The sequence below is a fragment of the Coregonus lavaretus genome, assembly GCF_964263955.1.
Source record: "Coregonus lavaretus genome assembly, chromosome: 32".
Lineage (NCBI taxonomy): Eukaryota > Metazoa > Chordata > Actinopteri > Salmoniformes > Salmonidae > Coregonus > Coregonus lavaretus.
In genome coordinates this window covers 23,934,844-23,956,100 of record NC_140019.1, presented here as the reverse complement: position 1 = coordinate 23,956,100, position 21,257 = coordinate 23,934,844, and the positions used below count along the sequence as shown (strand labels likewise).

Below are 21,257 nucleotides of genomic sequence, written 5' to 3'. Positions count from 1 at the left end.
CAACTGTTAAGAGGGGACTGCGTGAATCAGGCCTTCATGGTAAAATTGCTGCAAAGAAACCATGACTAAAAGACACCAATAAGAAGAAGAGACCTGCTTGGGCCAAGAAACACAAGCAATGGACGATAGACCAGTGGAAATGTGTCCTTTGGTCTGGAGTCCAAATTGGTTCCCACCGTAAAGCATGGAGGAGGTGTTATGGTGTGGGGGTGCTTTGCTGGTGACACTGTTTGTGATTGATTTAGAATTCAAGGTCCACTTAACCAGCATGGGTACCACAGCATTCTGCAGCGATACGCCATCCCATCTGGTTTGGGCTTAGTGGGACTATCATTTGATTTTAACAGGACAATGACCCAACGCACCTCCAGGTTGTGTAATGGCTATTTTACCAAGAAGGAGAGTGATGGAGTGCTGCATCAGATGACCTGGCCTCCACAATCCCCCGACCACAACCCAATTGAGATGGTTTGGGATGAGTCGGACGGCAGAGTGAAGGAAAAGCAGCCAACAAGTGCTCAGCATATGTGAGAACTCCTTCAAGACTGTTGGAAAAGCATTCCAGGTGAAGCTGGTTGAGAGAATGCCAAGAGTGTGCAAAGCTGTCATCAAGGCAAAGGGTGGCTATTTGAAGAATCTCAAATATAAAATATATTTTGATTTGTTTAACACCTTTTTGGTTACTACATGATTCCATATGTGTTATTTCATAGTTTTGATGTCTTCACTATTATTCTACAATGTAAAAAATAGTAAAAATAAAGAAAAACCCTTGAATGAGTAGGTGTGTCCAAACTTTTGACTGGTACTGTATATATTTAAAATATACATATTTATACAGTGGGGAAAAAAAGTATTTAGTCAGCCACCAATTGTGCAAGTTCTCCCACTTAAAAAGATGAGAGAGGCCTGTAATTTTCATCATAGGTACACGTCAACTATGACAGACAAATTGAGGGAAAAAAATCCAGAAAATCACATTGTAGGATTTTTTATGAATTTATTTGAAAATTATGGTGGAAAATAAGTATTTGGTCACCTACAAACAAGCAAGATTTCTGGCTCTCACAGACCTGTAACTTCTTCTTTAAGAGGCTCCTCTGTCCTCCACTCGTTACCTGTATTAATGGCACCTGTTTGAACTTGTTATCAGTATAAAAGACACCTGTCCACAACCTCAAACAGTCACACTCCAAACTCCACTATGGCCAAGACCAAAGAGCTGTCAAAGGACACCAGAAACAAAATTGTAGACCTGCACCAGGCTGGGAAGACTGAATCTGCAATAGGTAAGTAGCTTGGTTTGAAGAAATCAACTGTGGGAGCAATTATTAGGAAATGGAAGACATACAAGACCACTGATAATCTCCCTCGATCTGGGGCTCCACGCAAGATCTCACCCCGTGGGGTCAAAATGATCACAAGAACGGTGAGCAAAAATCCCAGAACCACACGGGGGGACCTAGTGAATTACCTGCAGAGAGCTGGGACCAAAGTAACAAAGCCTACCATCAGTAACACATTACGCCGCCAGGGACTCAAATCCTGCAGTGCCAGACGTGTCCCCCTGCTTAAGCCAGTACATGTCTAGGCCCGTCTGAAGTTTGCTAGAGTGCATTTGGATGATCCAGAAGAGGATTGGGAGAATGTCATATGGTCAGATGAAACCAAAATAGAACTTTTATTTGTAGGACAAATAATGCTGAGTTGCATCCTAAGAACACCATACCTACTGTGAAGCATGGGGGTGGAAACATCATGCTTTGGGGCTGTTTTTCTGCAAAGGGACCAGGACGACTGATCCGTGTAAAGGAAAGAATGAATGGGGCCATGTATCGTGAGATTTTGAATGAAAACCTCCTTCCATCAGCAAGGGCATTGAAGATGAAACGTGGCTGGGTCTTTCAGCATGACAATGATCCCAAACACACCGCCCGGGCAACGAAGGAGTGGCTTCGTAAGAAGCATTTCAAGGTCCTGGAGTGGCCTAGCCAGTCTCCAGATCTCAACCCAATAGAAAATCTTTGGAGGGAGTTGAAAGTCTGTGTTGCCCAGCGACACTGCTCTAGAGGAGATCTGCATGGAGGAATGGGCCAAAATACCAGCAACAGTGTGTGAAAACCTTGTGAAGACTTACAGAAAACGTTTGACCTGTGTCATTGCCAACAAAGGGTATATAACAAAGTATTGAGAAACTTTTGTTATTGACCAAATACTTATTTTCCACCATAATTTGCAAATAAATTCATTAAAAATCCTACAATGTGATTTTCTGGCATTTTTTTTCTAATTTTGTCTGTCATATATTTGACGTGTACCTATGATGAAAATTACAGGCCTCTCTCATCTTTTTAAGTGGGAAAACTTGCACAATTGGTGGCTGACTAAATACTTTTTTTCCCCACTGTACAAAAATGTCTGACTAATTATGCACATTAATGGAATATATATATTTTTGAGAACATTGTTCATTTTGATAAACTGACCAATTATGTGATGCTATGTCCAGTGATAAATGTGTGTGTGGGGGGGTAGTCCCCTGTAGCTCAGTTGGTAGAACATGGCACTTGCAACGCCAGGGTTGTGGGTTCGTTTCCCACGGGGGGCCAGTATGAAAATGTATGCACTCACTAACTGTAAGTCGCTCTGGATAAGAGCGTTTGCTAAATGACTAAAAATGTAAAAAAATAAATGATGCGCCATAATGTAGAGGAAATTATCCTTGACAGTTCATCACTCCTCATTTAATCCCATTGTTAATGAGATCTCATGAGTACGTGTTGCCAGAGCTTCAGGATCAACTGTGCAAGTTGAAAATGACAATTATTATACTTTAATATATTAAAGTCTACATCATTTATACTTTATTATAGTTTTATAATTTAATCTTTAACCTCTTGAGGATGTTCTCTCAAACAGTGCAATTGACACATACATTTTTTATTGTTTATTTGGAGAAAGAAAAACATAGGGCTTTTGCAGGAAGTGATGCGACGTCATTAGGTTCACCTAACAGAAAGAAGGGGAAATGTTAGCACATAGCTTCTTTGAAAACCTGTTGGGTGAGGGAGAATGAGTAAGCACAAATTCCTGTTGTGGTCTTGGCTACATTATCGTCTAAAATAGTCCCTGATTTTTCTTAAACTAGAAATTCTAAAATAGTCCCTGATTTTTCTTAAACTAGAAATTCTAAAATAGTCCCCCATTTTCCTCAAACTACACATTTTATAATAGTCCCCAATTTTTCTCTAACTAAAGAGATTCCACAATCAAGATGCATGACTGAATGGCAGATGTATCCACTACAGAATCAAGGCTGCATCTTTGTACATTTTGCCAAAAATAAGACATACAGCAACTTAGCCCTTCACAGTGGTCACAGTTAACATAACGAAAAACTATTTGACCAACAAAAAAAAAAGACTAAATAACTTAACACATACATAGTTATTAGATTAAGGTGAAAAATAATACGCATCACATCACACTAATTTCATATATTACAAATGGTGTGATATGCTGCAATCTGCAATTTCATATGCTTATTTACCAGACTTCCAGCTAACGTTATGCCATTATTGGACATTGAGAGCCCTTTATAAGGATATGGATCTCCATTCAAGTTAACCAATCAGATTGTGTCATATTAACTAACCGATTTATACACTGAAATTGCATTCAGTATTCACAGGGACATTTTCCTAGGGGATATCTTCATGAAAGAAAACAACTTTAATTTAAGTAAGCAATTTATAAGTTAATTTTGTCATCTAATGTGATTAGCGTGTTAGGGCAACGGCTCCCATTTGCCAATGATTAGGTTTCATAGGTCTGGCAGAAGTAGGTATGTGGGAAGACATCAAATTTTGGATTGGAGCCAATATACAATTTTTAACATTAGAAATCATATGAGCAATAAAGAAATAGAAGTGAAATATTGCTTCAGAAAAAATGTATTTATAAAAAAATAACCGCTTTTAGATGGAAAATGTATTTAATTGTAACCAAACAAGAATGAACCTGTCCCCACACAGCGGGTGAATCAAAATTAATTTTAGATTAACGACATTCACCCAGTGAATCAATTGTCATCTGTATACTAGTAATGATCCCCAGAGTAAAAATAAAAATTAGACATATATATACACAGGTCGTAAGCTGTATATATATATATATATATATATATATATATATATATATATATATATATATATATATATATAACTAAAAGTATGCATATTACTTTAGGGTATGAAAAGCTTACGACCTGTGTTCCTATGGCAGAAAGTGGGAGGGAAGTATGGCTTGCTATCAGCTTGGAACACATCTACAGTATAATCTATATAATTAATTTAAGTGCATGGAGGACTATTGGAAATATAATGCAACTGGGTTAGGGCACTACAGAGCCGGTGGTCAATAGAAGAACTTACTACTCTACTGGGATAGAGCACTACAGAGCCGGTGGTCAATAGAATAACTTACTAATCTACGGAAACAAAACAAACAATAACACAACAAAAGGAATGAATTCAAATCCAATTTCAAAGGATTGTGCTTTGACACACTCAAATTAAATAATTCATTAATTTACTCCATTACCCATTTTCAGCCCTGCTCAATAAATACCTGAACAGACTGCAGTAGAACCCACCACCTGAAAATATCAAAATATCATCTTACTAAAAAAGTTTTGCTTTAGGCCATTCACGAGACACAGTTCCACCTGAAAAAATATATTGCTTTCCAAAAGGTGAATTTAAACTTTTTTTGTTTTCATTTAGCAGACACTCTTATCCAGAGCCACTTACAGGAGCAATTAGGGTTAAGTGCCTTGCTCAAGGGCACATTGGCAGATTTTTCACCTAGTCGGCACGGGGATTCGAACCAGTGCCCTTTCGGTTACTGGCCCAACATTCTTAAACGCTAGGCTACCTGCCACCCAAGTGAATGCTGCAGTCCTAGAAGTCCATTGCAGCAGACAGTACATTCACACCTTTTCCTTCAGGATGTAGTAGTGGGGCATCCAGAAGTCAACAAGGACAGTATCAGGACCACCATTACCCATGAGTCTTTGCTCTTTGGCCCTTCTCCTTAGGCCCTTCCTGAAAGCTGAGAGCCCTCTGAGCCGTGGGCTCCCTAGGTCCTGCTGAAGCTGCGGCTCTGCTCCATGGTGGTGAAGAAGAGGCAAATTGCAGCGGTGAGCAGGGTGTGCATGGACTCATACAGCAGCTTGGGAGAGAAGACGCTCCAGATGAAGAGGTGGTAGCGCAGGGCCGTGACCAGAACCACGTAGGCTACCGCCGGAACGGAGCGCAACAGGGCCAAGCAGTAGCAACCATGGCCGACCGCCACTGAGCTCCTGGAGAGAGGAGGAGAAAAGGGAGGGATGGAGATGAGAGAGGGTGAAGAGATACAATGGGAGAGAAGAGAGAGAGATTGATTTGAATCTCTTTCAATCAGAAGAATGGAAAAACAGATGTCACCAGCAGTCAAAACAACAAATGCCCACCTGACAAAACAAATGTAATACTGCATGGGACTTCACAAGATTGAAGTTTCGCATCAAATAGGTCACATTTTAAAGCACAGCTTTTCAAGTACACCATGTGTACATTCAACCTCCACATCTAAAGTATTTGATATAAAACAAATGCCAGTGAACCCAGGCCTGGAGTCATAGACAAATCCTATTGCATCTCTCTTAGCCTTGAGGCACATGCTTTCAATCAGATTTTCAACCTGAGAACTTGTTTCTCGTCTGTCTCAATGCTTACTGTTGCATTAGCCTGACATTGTCTATTTAGATAAGGCTGATAGATGTCAGCACATGTAGGAAGTACAGGATATGACCTTCAACGGCAGCCTTTCAATTCAAATGAAAGGCAGAGATGTTAGGAGAACAAGTTGCACACTCTTCAAAGGGTTTCCCACAGTCTTATTTAGTTTCGAAAACAATCAGAAACAATCAGAAATACAGAGAATTGTACAAGCTGTTTGCCTTTCACACTCGCTCTCTTTCACATTTGATATCTTTCACACACAAGTACACGTGCACAAACACGCGCCCGCACACAAACACGCATTCACTCACAGCATCTGAAAGCTCCTCCGTCTGAGTCATTTCAATGCCTCCGTCGGTCTGAACAGAGCCACAGTTCATCCCATATTCAGACTGGGATACTGCAGCCAGGTAATCTCAAAGCTCTGGGGGAGGAACTGCAGCCAGTTAATCTTAAAGCTCTGGGGGAGGAACTGCAGCCAGGTAATCTTAAAGCTCTGGGGGAGGAACTGCAGCCAGGTAATCTCAAAGCTCTGTGGGAGGAATTGCAGCCAGGTAATCTCAAAACTCTGGGGGAGGAACTGCAGCCTGGTAATCTCAGAACTCTGGGAGAGGAATTGCAGCCAGGTAATCTCAAAACTCTGGGGGAGGAACTTCAGCCAGGTAATCTCAAAGCTCTGGGGGAGGAACTGCAGCCAGGTAATCTCAAAGCTCTGGGGGAGGCACTGCAGCCAGTTAATCTAAAAGCTCTGGGGGAGGAACTGCAGCCAGGTAATCTAAAAGCTCTGGGGGAGGCACTGCAGCCAGGTAATCTCAAAACTCTGGGGGAGGTACTGCAGCCAGGTAATCTCAAAGCTCTGGGGGAGGTACTGCAGCCAGGTAATCTCAAAGCTCTGGGGGGGGAACTGCAGCCAGGTAATCTCAAAACTCTGGGGGAGGCACTGCAGCCAGGTAATCTCAAAGCTCTGGGGGAGGCACTGCAGCCAGGTAATTTCAAAACTCTGGGGGAGGTATTTCAAACATGGGAAATTATCCCTCCCAAACAAATAAAGGCTCTCAGAGAGCTGCACTGAGGCAGTGGGTGGCAGTGTAATTTAGGGTAGGTGTTGAATCAAACACCTGTGGGAATGTTTGTGTGTGTGTTCGCATAAATCAGTGAGTGTTCCCACACATGGGGTAGGTGCCAACATAAATGACTGTACTCAGCGACACACTCTGAATGTGTCCGTCTATATCTCTCTCCCAAACAGCTATCAATGCACATTGCACACACATTTTTGGCCAGAGGAAAAGCATTGAAACAAAAATCTGGACCTGAACTGCATGATGTTTCTCTCAAATCTCTTTAGCTCACAAACCATAAAGTGTTTAATATCAACTAACATTCACATTTGTAGTATCTACTCTGACAATGACAATGCTACATTAACAGCTAATCAATTGATTTAGAATCTAAACATTGTCAAGCACTAAATACATTTGAAACTACAATACCAGTCAAAACATTTGGACCCACCTACTCATTCAAGGGTTTTTCTTTATTTTTTATTATTTTCTATATTGTAGAATAATAGTGAAGACATCAAAACTATAAAATAACACATGGAATCATGTAGTAACCCAAAAAGTGTTAAACAAATCAAAATATATTTTATATTTGAGATTCTTCAAATAGCCACCCTTTGCCTTGAGGACAGCTTTGCACACACTTTGCATTCTCTCAACCAGCTTCATGAGGTAGTCACCTGGAATGCATTTCAATTAACAGGTGTGCCTTATTAAAAGTTAATTTGTGGAATTGCTTTCCTTCTTAATGTGTTTGAGCCTATCAGTTGTGTTGTGACAAGGTAGGGGTGGTATACAGAAGATAGCCCTACTTGGTAAAAGACCAAGTCCATATTATGGCAAGAACAGCTCAAATAAGCAAAGAGAAATGACAGTCCATCATTACTTTAAGACATGATGGTCAGTCAACACAGAACATTTCAAGAGCTTTGAAAGTTTCTTCAAGTGCAGTCGCAAAAACCATCAAGCACTATGAGGAAACTGGCTCTCATGAGGACCGCCACAGGAATGGAAGACCCAGAGTTACCTCTGCTGCAGAGGATACGTTCATTAGAGTTACCAGCCTCAGAAATTGCAGCCCAAATAAATGCTTCACAGAGTTCAAGTCACAGACACATCTCAATATCAACTGTTAAGAGGGGACTGCGTGAATCTGGCCTTCATGGTGGAATTGCTGGAAAGAAACCACTACTAAAGGACACCAATAAGAAGAAGAGACCTGCTTGGGCCAAGAAACACGAGAAATGGACATTAGACCAGTGGAAATTTGTCCTTTGGTCTGGAGTTTGAGATTTTTGGTTCCAACTGCCGTGTCTTTGTGAGGCGCGGTGTGAGTGAACGGCATGATCTCCGCATGTGTAGTTCCCACCGTAAAGCATGGAGGAGGTGTTATGGTGTGGGGATGCTTTGCTGGTGACACTGTCTGTGATTTATTTAGAATTCAAGGCACACTTAACCAGCATGGCTACCACAGAATTCTGTAGCAATACGCCATCCCATCTGGTTTGGGCTTAGTTGGACTATCATTTGGTTTTCACCAGACATAATGGGACCCATCTCGTCCAAAAAGTTAACTCAAGTTTGCCAAAAAGCACCTGGAAGCACCTGGATAACTCTTGGAAGAATGTTCTATGGACAGACGAGTCAAAAGTATAACTTTTTAGATTACATGGGTCCCATTATGCCTAGAGAAAACCAGACACTGCATTCCACAGTAAGAACCTTATACCAACGGTCAAGCATCTTGGTGGTAGTGTGATGGTTTGGGGATGCTTTGCTGCCTCAGGACCTGGACGACTTGCCCTAATAGAAGGAACCATGAATTCTGCTCTGTATCAGATAATTCTACAGGAGAATGTCAGGCCATCCGTCTGTGAGCTGAAGCGCAGCTGGGTCATGCAGCAAGACAATGATCCAAAACACACAATCTACATGAAAATGGCTAAAAAGCAACATTTGAAGTTTTGGAATGGCCTAGTCAAAGTCCAGACCTAATCCCAATTGAGATGTTGTGGCAGGACTTGAAACTATCAATTCATGCTTGAAAACCCGCAAATGTCGCTGAGTTAAAGCAGTTCTGCATGGAAGAGAGGGCCAAAATTCCTCCACAGCGATGTGAGAGACTGATCAACAACGACAGGAAGCGTTTGGTTGGAGTCATTGCAGCTAAAGGTGGTACAACCAGTTATTGAGTGTAAGGGGGCAATTACTATTTCACACAGGGGCATTGGGTGTTGCATAACTGTTGCATAATAAGTATGTAATTGTTGTGTTATTTGTTCAGTCAGGTTCCCTTTATCTAATATTAGGTTTTGGTTGAAGATCTGATAACATTCAATATAAAACATATATGCAAAAGTAGAGAAAATTAGAAAGGGGGCAAATACTTTTTCACAGCACTGTATGTGTGTGGGGTACAGAGATGAGGTAGTCATTCAAAAATCATGTTAAACACTATTATTGCACACAGAGTGAGTCCATGCAACTTATTATGTGACTTGTTAATTACACTTTTACTCCTGAAATTATTTTGGCTTGTCATAGCAAAGGGGTTGGATACTTAAGACATTTCAGTTTTTAATTTTTTATTAATCTGTAACAATTTATAAAAACATTCCACTTTGACATTATTGGGTATTGTGTGTAGGCCAGTGACACAAAGTCTCTATGTAATCTGTAACACAACAACTTTTGGAAAAAGTCAAGGGGTGTGAATATTTTCTGAAGGCACTGTACCATCAGGAGTGTTGTGTTTGCATTTTATGTTACTCCTACACCTGATGCGTATGACGCAAGTTACTGTATTAGGTGTAGTGTACTCTTCAGAGACTAGTGTTTCTTCATAGGAAATAAACTCCAAGAGTAAATATACCCTCCAGGCTCAAGCTGCCTATGTAGCAGGTAGCATTGACTGCACTGGGAGTGTGTGTGCTCAGCTGTGGCTCCGGTCCGCCAAGACACACACAGCTGGTGTAGCAAACCACAACAATGTAATGATTACAATGATGTTGTGATGCAGAACAGGCCACATTACTCACACATGGGGTCTGATTCAACAGATACGTAATTAATCAAGGGATCCAGATTTATCCAACTAATTTTATGCCTAATATCTACGTTTTAACGGAATGCACAGGTGTCATGAAGAAAACTGCAGATGATTACATTAAAAGGTCTACATAACCAGTAGAAAGACATTTGTCTTGTCATTGTTGCGGCGATCACATCTCTCAGCTCTATACATCCCCGTTCCTATAGAGCAGGAGAGACCTGCCTGGCATCTGGCGAATTAGCTGTCTGTTCATGTCCTGTCCTAGGAAAAGGTCTCTAGCTCCCTGATGAGGTAGTAATTGAAGGGCATCCCCTCTTTGGAAATGAGATCAGGCATTAGTCATGCACCTTTACGCCTGTCCCACATCCACCCACTCTCCCTTTACTTCCTGTCCTCTTCTTCGGCTGGCTTTAGTATTGATCCGGTGTGCTCCTTCTATCATGACCCAGGGAGCAGGACTAAAGAGGGATGACTGCCTGTAAAGGAGTGTGGGATACCACTTTTGAGAATTGTCCCCTTTTGACACTCAGAAACACAGCCCTGGCAATGTGTTTGCACCACATCTATTTCCCCATTTTTGGGTGCAGTCTGCACAGATTTGACCAGGACATATGTTTGAACAGCAGTAGCAAATGTTGGGAAAGGGGGTTGTTGAATTCATTTTATTTACATACAGTAAAGGTCTCTCCCTCTTCGCTTGCTTGGATTACTTTGGAGCACTTTGTTCCTGGTGAAAACAATGCCTCAGCCATATCCTATTCCACAGCAATGAAAACGTTAGTTTTATCTTCCGCGGTGGTTTTAGCGTTTCCTGACAAGGGAAACCTGACCAAGGAGGTATTGATCAAAGCCCATTTCCAGTATTTGGTTCTGTTGTGGGGATGCTGATGGGGCATAGTGCATTATAAATGAGCTGCATTGTGTCAGACTACTTTAGAGGTTCATTTATCACGCAGACCTCTCAAACTGCACTTTGTGAGTGGGGTCATTCTGGGGGAAAATTGCAGAGCTGGATGGTGGGGATGGAGAATGTGGACATGAATAATGAGAATTTGCAAAGCTCGGTCTGCTCGTATTATGTGTGAGATACTCAGAGGGGATGGATTGTGTGACGCTCGTTTCCCTCGATGACTCAATTGGTTTATGACAGTGTCACAAATGTGGGACTTTACTTGAACTGGCTTTCTGCAAGAGCATATGTAAGGGATAATCAAGGAAGGGCTGACGTAGGGGGTTTGATGCAGTCCCCGAGGCTGAACTTGAGTTAGCAACCAACAACCTACCTGTCATTAATATTATTGATTAAAATAAAGAAGAGGGCCGTCAACTGAGAAGCTGACCAGTCTCAACTTGGCCACAGTTACGATCCGACACACACACAACACATCGACATATCAGAGGCTCTTGTTAGCGGGGCACGACTAACTGTCCTTGACTTGACACCACAGGTGGTCCTAAAAGCCACCCAGATATGCAAATGATGCCATTCCGTGACATAGCATAACGCCACTGTGTGACATAGAAGCAGACTCCCAGGGGGCGAGACAGGGAGTAATGGGATTTGGAATGTTCTCCTGCATCCCCACTGTGATGCTACGTCAAAGAGGGGATGGTGTGACAGACAATTCTACCCCTTTCTCTGTTTTAATTAATGTGTGTGAATATACAGTGGGGGAAAAAAGTATTTAGTCAGCCACCAATTGTGCAAGTTCTCCCACTTAAAAAGATGAGAGAGGCCTGTAGTTTTCATCATAGGTACACGTCAACTATGACAGACAAATTGAGGAAAAAAAATCCAGAAAATCACATTGTAGGATTTTTTATGAATTTATTTGCAAATTATGGTGGAAAATAAGTATTTGGTCACCTACAAACAAGCAAGATTTCTGGCTCTCACAGACCTGTAACTTCTTCTTTAAGAGGCTCCTCTGTCCTCCACTCGTTACCTGTATTAATGGCACCTGTTTGAACTTGTTATCAGTATAAAAGACACCTGTCCACAACCTCAAACAGTCACACTCCAAACTCCACTATGGCCAAGACCAAAGAGCTGTCAAAGGACACCAGAAACAAAATTGTAGACCTGCACCAGTCTGGGAAGACTGAATCTGCAATAGGTAAGCAGCTTGGTTTGAAGAAATCAACTGTGGGAGCAATTATTAGGAATTGGAAGACATACAAGACCACTGATAATCTCCCTCGATCTGGGGCTCCACGCAAGATCTCACCCCGTGGGGTCAAAATGATCACAAGAACGGTGAGCAAAAATCCCAGAACCACACGGGGGGACCTAGTGAATGACCTGCAGAGAGCTAGGACCAAAGTAACAAAGCCTACAATCAGTAACACACTACGCCGCCAGGGACTCAAATCCTGCAGTGCCAGACGTGTCCCCCTGCTTAAGCCAGTACATGTCCAGGCCCGTCTGAAGTTTGCTAGAGTGCATTTGGATGATCCAGAAGAGGGTTGGGAGAATGTCATATGGTCAGATGAAAAGAAAATATAACATTTTGGTAAAAACTCAACTCGTCGTGTTTGGAGGACAAAGAATGCTGAGTTGCATCCAAAGAACGCCATACCTACTGTGAAGCAAGGGGGTGGAAACATCATGATTTGGGGCTGTTTTTCTGCAACGGGACCAGGACGACTGATCCGTGTAAAGGAAAGAATGAATGGGGCCATGTATCGTGAGATTTTGAGTGAAAACCTCCTTCCATCAGCAAGGGCATTGAAGATGAAACGTGGCTGGGTCTTTCAGCATGACAATGATCCCAAACACACCGCCCGGGCAACGAAGGAGTGGCTTCGTAAGAAGCATTTCAAGGTCCTGGAGTGGCCTAGCCAGTCTCCAGATCTCAACCCCATAGAAAATCTTTGGAGGGAGTTGAAAGTCTGTGTTGCCCAGCGACAGCCCCAAAACATCACTGCTCTAGAGGAGATCTGCATGGAGGAATGGGCCAAAATACCAGCAACAGTGTGTGAAAACCTTGTGAAGACTTACAGAAAACGTTTGACCTGTGTCATTGCCAACAAAGGGTATATAACAAAGTATTGAGAAACTTTTGTTATTGACCAAATACTTATTTTCCACCATAATTTGCAACTAAATTCATTAAAAATCCTACAATGTGATTTTCTGGAAAAAAAATTCTCATTTTGTCTGTCATAGTTGACATGTACCCATGATGAAAATTACAGGCCTCTCTCATCTTTTTAAGTGGGAGAACTTGCACAATTGGTGGCTGACTAAATACTTTTTTCCCCCACTGTATGTGCATGTGTGTGTATGTATGTATGTATGTGTGTGTGTGTCTGCAAAATTCATTTTTTCCCTCTCCAAGAGGAGGACTTCAAAGTGGTCGTTTGCATCAATTATTGAAACGCTGGCGCGCATTAGGAGAAGGGGTCCCCCATGTTGGACTGGGCTTTACGCTCTGCTTGGGCTGCATTTCAGAGCTAGTTATCACTCAACCTAATTGGAATTAGATGCCAGTAACAAAGAAGCTTAGAGGCCCCTTTAAAGAAAGAAAAAAAACTCCCACCCACAAACATCTCTTTGATTTTATCCACATCCTCCATCCCTTCTTTATTCCATTCCATAACTGTTAGCTTATAGCACTCTAACACACAAGCTGTGATACATACTGTAATGTACATTCAAGACACGGGGTAGCACACTTATCTCATGTATTAATAATCCCATTCTTTAATCTTATGCTCTAGGTGGCTAACCTGTTGCTGGAATCGAATGAATTAATCAGACAATCAATTAGGGGCGCAAGCATTAAAACGATGTACAAAGTGTTCCCGGATCAAGGCGCTCTCCTGCATCTTTGATGATCACTTTTGCATTTCCAAATAACATCCAGGGGTAGCTTGCTGCGCTGCTGTTTTGATTCCAAAATAAATTGGCACGTGGCCAAGGCATCGTCATCGCATTATGATCCAGTCCAATAATTACACACTGCAGTCTCATGCTAGACGGGAGGAATATACTGTCCTCTGTTGGGTTACTGTCCTCTGTTGGGTTACTGTCCTCTGTTGGGTTACTGTCCTCTGTTGGGTTACTTCCCCCTTCTGGCTTTATGTATTATGGTACGGTAGTGCTCAATTCAGTTTCCATTCCAGTTCCGTAAATCAGTTGAAATTCCATTAATGAACAATTGAATAACTGGAACGTTTCACCAGCCTCTTGTTTTAAGTTGAATCAATGTTGTGAGTACATGGATGTCCTCCCTGCACTAAATCATCATGTTGTGAGTACATGGATGTCCTCCCTGCACTAAATCATCATGTTGTGAGTACATGGATGTCCTCCCTGCACTAAATCATCATGTTGTGAGTACATGGACGTCCTCCCTGCACTAAATCATCTGTTTCAAGGCTTATATGACAAATCTACCAAATCGTCTACTTCATCATTGGTCTGCTACAGTAAGACAAACACAAGCTCACAAGATAAACACAAGGTTAGCTGGTACCTGGGCTGTTGTGAATCAGTGTAGGTTGGAATTAATTAACTTATGAATGTATCATCACTAATGACACTTAATGGTGTGAGGGGGCTGAGTGTACAGTAACTGACCTGTTCTCTGAGCTGAGGTAGCAGACGAGGTGGGCAGCCCAGAGCAGGGGCCCGGCGTACGTGCTGAGGACAGTGAGGAAGACAGCCGGGGCCTCTACGTAGCTCTCCAGTCCCACGAAGCCCACCGAGATGTCCACCGTGGCAATGCTGTTGGAGTTCCCCTACAGACAAACAAACAGCCAAACAGAAGATGTCAGTTTTATTAAGCTTCATTTTCACACCTAACCTTAGCTTACTTAGCTAACTTAGTAGCTAAGTAACGTAGCTTTGTTAGCTAAAGTAGCTAACATAGCTAGTGTAGCTAACTAGGTTAGCTAATGTGTGTATTTAAGTTAGCTAATGTAGCTAAGTTAACTAACCTCACTAACTACACCTGACTTAACCTTGGGTAAAATGAATATGAAGATTACGCAATACACTCAATGTTAACTTTCGAAAGAATCTGATATTATTAAAATGTGTCGGTCTCCTGCATGCTCCTCCACTTAACAGGTAGCTATTCAGAGCTTGCCGTCTGTCACTTCTCTGGCCCTGTAGTGACGGGGTAAAAACTCCCCTCGGCCTCATCTCTCCTCCCCACTCTTTTTGGCCCAGTCTCTCATTCCCCTTTCCATTTCCTGACGAGGGCTCAGGTGTGATGGAAGAGCTCTCGCCGATTGCCGCGGGAGCTGAATTAATTCCCTGGCTGATGAGGGCCACTAGCTCCCCTCTCTCTCGCCTGGAGGGGTGGATGGATGGATGGATGGATGGATGGAGTGCGTGCGTGCATGCTCGTGTGTGTGAAAATACCTGTTATGTCAAAGAGCATGACTAAGACACCCTCCAATGGACAAACCCAACACCATATTTTAGTGGATCATTCAATCATGTATGTTCAACAGTTCCACACAGCCGAACATGGAGTGGCTTCAATAGGAGTCTTAGGACATTGGGCTGCTCAGCTTGGCCTACAGTAGGGCTGGGTTACAGCTTTGTTGAGACTAACCATTACCCAGGGTCTATAATTGTTTGTGTGTGTGTGTGTGTGTGTGTGTGTGTGTGTGTGTGTGTGTAATTATACAAAATATAATTGTACAATAGTCAATAAAGACACTTGATTATGTTCACCAAAATAGAAAGACATGAGGAAATCTATAAGTCAGTGACCTCTTCTATCCTGCATGAAAAAGTGACCTACCTACACACACATATCTCGTTCACATCTTCATTTAGAAAAGTACTTCATCTGCTGTGTGGGAGATCCGCACTCAAAATAAGAGATGTAATAGTTTTTTTCCTCATGCTTTTAAATAGATTTTTGGAGTGCAGATCCACCTCATCTAACGGTCCCTTACCTGGAAGTAGAAGAAGGCTTGTCCGAACCAGTAGTGCATGATGGTGGTCTGGGCAGCGTCGTAGTGGAGCTTCTTCCAGATGAACTGGGCCATCAGAGTCTGGACCAGCAAGCAGCAACACAGCACCGGCAGGTTGTGGGCCCGGAACAACAGGGCCACCAACAGAACCACACCACTGTAAGAAAATTACTTTATTGTCCAATTTACAATATGAGTAAATAAGACAAATAATTTGTTCTAAACTGACTTGCATGGTTCAATAAAGGTTGAATAAAACAATGTACACGAATGCCAGACGAAAATTCGAACAGGATTCAAACTCGCCACCTACCGATTGCTAGCCCGCCTCTATTCTCTAAGCTATTTGCCGCGTAGGCTACCTACCTGTAGATTTCCCACAAGCCCCTGCTCTTCAGCCGGGCATCGGCTGTGATGACCTGAGACCGCAACAGGTCCTTGGAGCCCGTGAAGAGGATGCCCAGGACGAAGACGTACACGAAGCGCGCCTCCACAATCCCCCTGAGAAAAGAGATGAAGTGGTTAGCCTGTTTAAAACATTGTTCAAGGAACTCAAGTGTCCAAAGGCTGACCACTCAATCTGAATGCCCAATAACCTGTTACTAGGCCCAGGTCCAGTTCAGATTGAGTTAGTTTTAGTTTTATTTTCTTGTTTTTCTTTGTTGATGTAACATTTTTCTCAGTATTTTTTTTGCTGTTTTGCAGTTTCCACAACACCTTCAACCTGCAGCTGCAGTTGCCTTTACAAACACCCTCAAAACGTTTCATTACAAAACAGCCCCATCTCGGTAAAGAACGGCAGCCATTTCGTACCTCACTAGACATTTATATCCGTGGAGAGAGGTGAGAAGTTCATCTGTTTATTTATTGATGAGTGTTTTACTCTCTCATGGGCCCAGATGAAAAGAACACGGATAGATAGTCTCCATTTCACAGCATAAAGTGGAGGTGAGTGGAGCTTAGTATACTCTGCTCTAACTTGGAACAAACCTGGGGACAAACCTGGGGACAGGTGAAAAAAATAATGGTGGACTGAGGCCCAGTAGTGGAAAAATATCCTAAAATATATATTGACTTACTAACCCAAAACAATGTGTTGAGATCTTAGAAAGTGAGCTTGCACACTTCAGATAATAAAAATACAGACTTTTCCCCAAGCTAACGGATACCTTTTCAAGACCAATAATTGCTCGATTGCAGCAATTATTGTGAGGAGATGACTGATTCATAGTTCATGCGAGTCCTGATCGAACGTCATTTTATCCAGGTCTATGCCCAAACAGTTTGAGCTTCTACTTCTAAAAATCCACCTTTCCAGAAATAAGTCTCTCACTGTTGCCACTTGCTACAGAACCCCCTCAGCCCCCAGTTGTGCCCTGGACAACATATGTGAATTGCTTGCCCCCCATCTATCCTCAGAGTTCGTACTGCTTGGTGACCTAAACTGGGATATGCTTAACACCCCGGCCGTCCTACAATCTAAACTAGATGCCCTCAATCTCACACAAATTATCAAGGAACCTACCAGGTACAATCCTAAATCCGTAAACATGGGCACCCTCATAGATTTCATCCTGACTAATTTACCCTCTAAATACACATCCGCTGTCTTCAACCAGGATCTCAGCGATCACTGCCTCATTGCCTGCGTCCATAATGGGTCCGTGGTCAAACAACCACCCCTCATCACTGTCAAATGCTCCCTAAAACACTTCAGCGAGCAGGCCTTTCTAATTGACCTGGCCCGGGTATCCTGGATGGATATTGACCTCATTCCGTCAGTAGAGGATGCCTGGATGTTCTTCAAAAGTGCTTTCCTCTCCATCTTAAATAAGTAAGCCCCATTCAAAAAATTCAGAACTAAGAACAGATATAGCCCCTGGTTCACCCCAGACTTGACTGCCCTTGACCAGCACAAAAACATTCTGTGGCGTACTGCATTAGCGTCGAACAGCCCCCAAGATATGCAACTTTTCAGGGAAGTCAGGAACCAATATACACAATCAGTTAGGAAAGCAAAGGCTAGCTTTTCAAACAGAAATGTGGATCCTGTAGCACTAACTCCAAAAAGTTTTGGGACACTGTAAAGTCCATGGAGAATAAGAGCACCTCCTCCCAGCTACCGACTGCACTGAGGCTAGGAAACACTGTCACCACCGATAAATCTACCATAATCGAGAATTTCAATAAGCATTTTGCTACGGCTGGCCATGCTTTCCACCTGGCTACCCCTACCCCGGCCACCAGCTCTGCACCCTCCGCTGCAACTTGCCCATACATATGATACATGGCCCCATTCATTCTTTCCTTTACACGGATCAGTCGTCCTGGTCCCTTTGCAGAAAAACAGCCCCAAAGCATGATGTTTCCACCCCCATGCTTCACAGTAGGTATGGTGTTCTTTGGATGCAACTCAGCATTCTTTGTCCTCCAAACACAACGAGTTGAGTTTTTACCAAAAAGTTATATTTTGGTTTCATCTGACCATATGACATTCTCCCAATCCTCTTATGGATCATCCAAATGCACTCTAGCAAACTTCAGACGGGCCTGGACATGTACTGGCTTAAGCAGGGGGACACGTCTGGCACTGCAGGATTTGAGTCCCTGGCGGCGTAGTGTGTTACTGATGGTAGGCTTTGTTACTTTGGTCCTAGCTCTCTGCAGGTCATTCACTAGGTCCCCCCGTGTGGTTCTGGGATTTTTGCTCACCGTTCTTGTGATCATTTTGACCCCACAGGGTGAGATCTTGTATGGAGCCCCAGATTGAGGGAGATTATCAGTGGTCTTGTATGTCTTCCATTTCCTAATAATTGCTCCCACAGTTGATTTCTTCAAACCAAGCTGCTTACCTATTGCAGATTCAGTCTTCCCAGCCTGGTGCAGGTCTACAATTTTGTTTCTGGTGTCCTTTGACAGCTCTTTGGTCTTGGCCATAGTGGAGTTTGGAGTGTGACTGTTTGAGGTTGTGGACAGGTGTCTTTTATACTGATAACAAGTTCAAACAGGTGCCATTAATACAGGTAACGAGTGGAGGACAGAGGAGCCTCTTAAAGAAGAAGTTACAGGTCTGTGAGAGCCAGAAATCTTGCTTGTTTGTAGGTGACCAAATACTTATTTTCCACCATAATTTGCAAATAAATTGATAAAAAATCCTACAATGTGATTTTCTGGATTTATTTTTCTCAATTTGTCTGTCATAGTTGACGTGTACCTATGATGAAAATTACAGGCCTCTCTCATCTTTTTAAGTGGGAGAACTTGCACAATTGATGGCTGACTAAATACTTTTTTTCCCCACTGTATATCCATCCTGCCCTGCCTTTCAAATACTTTCGAAAGACAAGTTAACAAACAGATCATCGACCATTTCGAATCCCACCGTACCTTCTCCGCTATGCATTCTGGTTTCCGAGCTGGTCATGGGTGCACCTCAGCCACGCTCAAGGTCCTAAACGATATAATAACCGCGATCGATAAAATACAGTACTGTGCAGCTGCCTTCATCGACCTGGCCAAGGCTTTTGACTCTGTCAATCCCCGAATTCTTATTGGCAGACTAAATAGCCTTGGTTTCTCAAATGACTGCCTCACCTGGTTCACCAACTACTTCTCAGATAGAATTCAATGTGTCAAATCGGTGGGCCTGTTGTCTGGACCTCTGGCAGTCTCTATGGGGGTGCCACAAGGTTCAATTCTCGGGCCGACACTATTCTCTGTGTATATCAATGATGTCGCTCTTGCTGCTGGTGACTCTCAGATCCACCTCTACGGAGACGACACCATTTTGTATACATCTGGCCCTTCATTGGACACTGTGTTAACAAACCTCCAAACGAGCTTCAATGCCATACAACACTCCTTCCATGGCCTCCAACTGCCCTTAAACGCTAGAAAAACTAAATGCATGCTCTTCAATCGAATGCTGATTGCACCTGCCCGCCCGTCTAGAATCACTACTTTCGGCGGGTCTGACTTAGAATATGTGGACAACTACAAATACCTAAGTGTCTGGTTAGACCGTAAACTCTCCTTCCAGACTCACATTAAGCATCTCCAATCCAAAGTTAAATCTAGAATTGGCTTCCTATTTCGCAACAAAGCCTCCTTCACTCATGCTGCTAAACATGCCCTCGTAAAACTGACTATCCTACCGATTCTTGACTTCGGCGATGTCATTTACAAAATAGCTTCCAACACTCTACTCAGCAAATTGGATGTAGTCTATCACAGTGCCATCCGTTTTGTCACCAAAGCCTCATATACTACCCACCATTGTGACCTGTACGCTCTCGTTGGCTGGCCCTCAATACATATTCGTCGCCAAACCCACTGGCTCCGGGTCATCTATAAATCACTTCTAGGCAAATCCCCGCCTTATCTTAGATCATTGGTCACCATAGCAACACCCACCCAAGGTATGCGTTCCAGCAGATATATCTCACTGGTCATCCCCAAAGCCAACACCTCCATTGGCTGCCATTCCTTCCAGTTCTCTGCTGCATATGACTGGAACAAACTGCAAAAATCTCTGAAGCTGGAGACACTTATCTCCCTCAATAACTTTAAGCATTAGTTGTCAGAGCAGCTTACCGATCACTGCACCTGTACACAGCCCATCTGTAATTAGCTCACCCAACTACCTCATCCCCATATTGTTATTTACATTGTTATTTATTTTGCTCATTTGCACCCCAGTATCTCTATTTGCACATCTTCCTCTGCACATCTATCACTCCAGTGTTAATACTAAATTGTAATTATTTTGCACTATGGCCTATTTATTGCCTGACCTCCATAACTTACTACATTTGCACACACTGTATATACATTTTCTATTGTGTTATTGACTGTACGTTTTGTATATTCCATATGTAACTCTGTTGTTGTTGTTGTTTTTAATCGCACTGCTTTGCTTTATCTTGGCCAGGTCGCAGCTGTAAATGAGAACTTGTTCTCAACTGGTTAAATAAATGTGATATAAAAAATAAAAATAAAAAGACTGTAGTGTATAAATACATACTTTTTAAAGTCTTGAAAATGGCTATTTGTCCGTAACTTTTTCACACTTTAAGACCTGAGCAAGCGCCCTGTACACAAGATAGAAGACATCTGGATTCTAGACGGGGTGGGGAGTTGCAGGGCAAGCCAATCAAGAAACTGATATGATGGAGGTAAGTACACAGACAGTCATCACACACAGGCCCTCTTATTATGACAGAGAGAACTACACTGCCCTCATTTCACACTTATTTTTTATTTTTTTAATAAGTCAAAAAAGATCAATACAAAGTTAGCTCCCCAGCCTTTTGACTCAGATTAATGTGGATATACATATATGTATGTATATATATATATACATGCATATGTGTGTTGTTAGTCACAGCAGAAGGCACAAGGACATCTGCTTTGACTAAAACC

General features: G+C 42.6%; 1 protein-coding gene across 1 annotated transcript in view; it reads right to left on the bottom strand.

Annotated features, from left to right (window-relative positions):
* Positions 1–4,238: 4,238 nt before the first annotated feature.
* Positions 4,239–21,257, bottom strand: part of LOC311107914 (GPI ethanolamine phosphate transferase 2-like) — a 120,781-nt gene continuing 103,762 nt past the window's right edge. Inside the window, exons 11-14 of the mRNA XM_084150514.1 lie at positions 16,203–16,337; positions 15,819–15,993; positions 14,485–14,645; positions 4,239–5,362 (exon numbers count right to left, since the gene is read on the bottom strand). Coding sequence (XP_084006640.1) covers positions 5,140–5,362; positions 14,485–14,645; positions 15,819–15,993; positions 16,203–16,337 — 694 coding nt within the window. The 3' untranslated portion in view covers positions 4,239–5,139. The remainder of the gene's footprint in view (positions 5,363–14,484; positions 14,646–15,818; positions 15,994–16,202; positions 16,338–21,257) is intronic.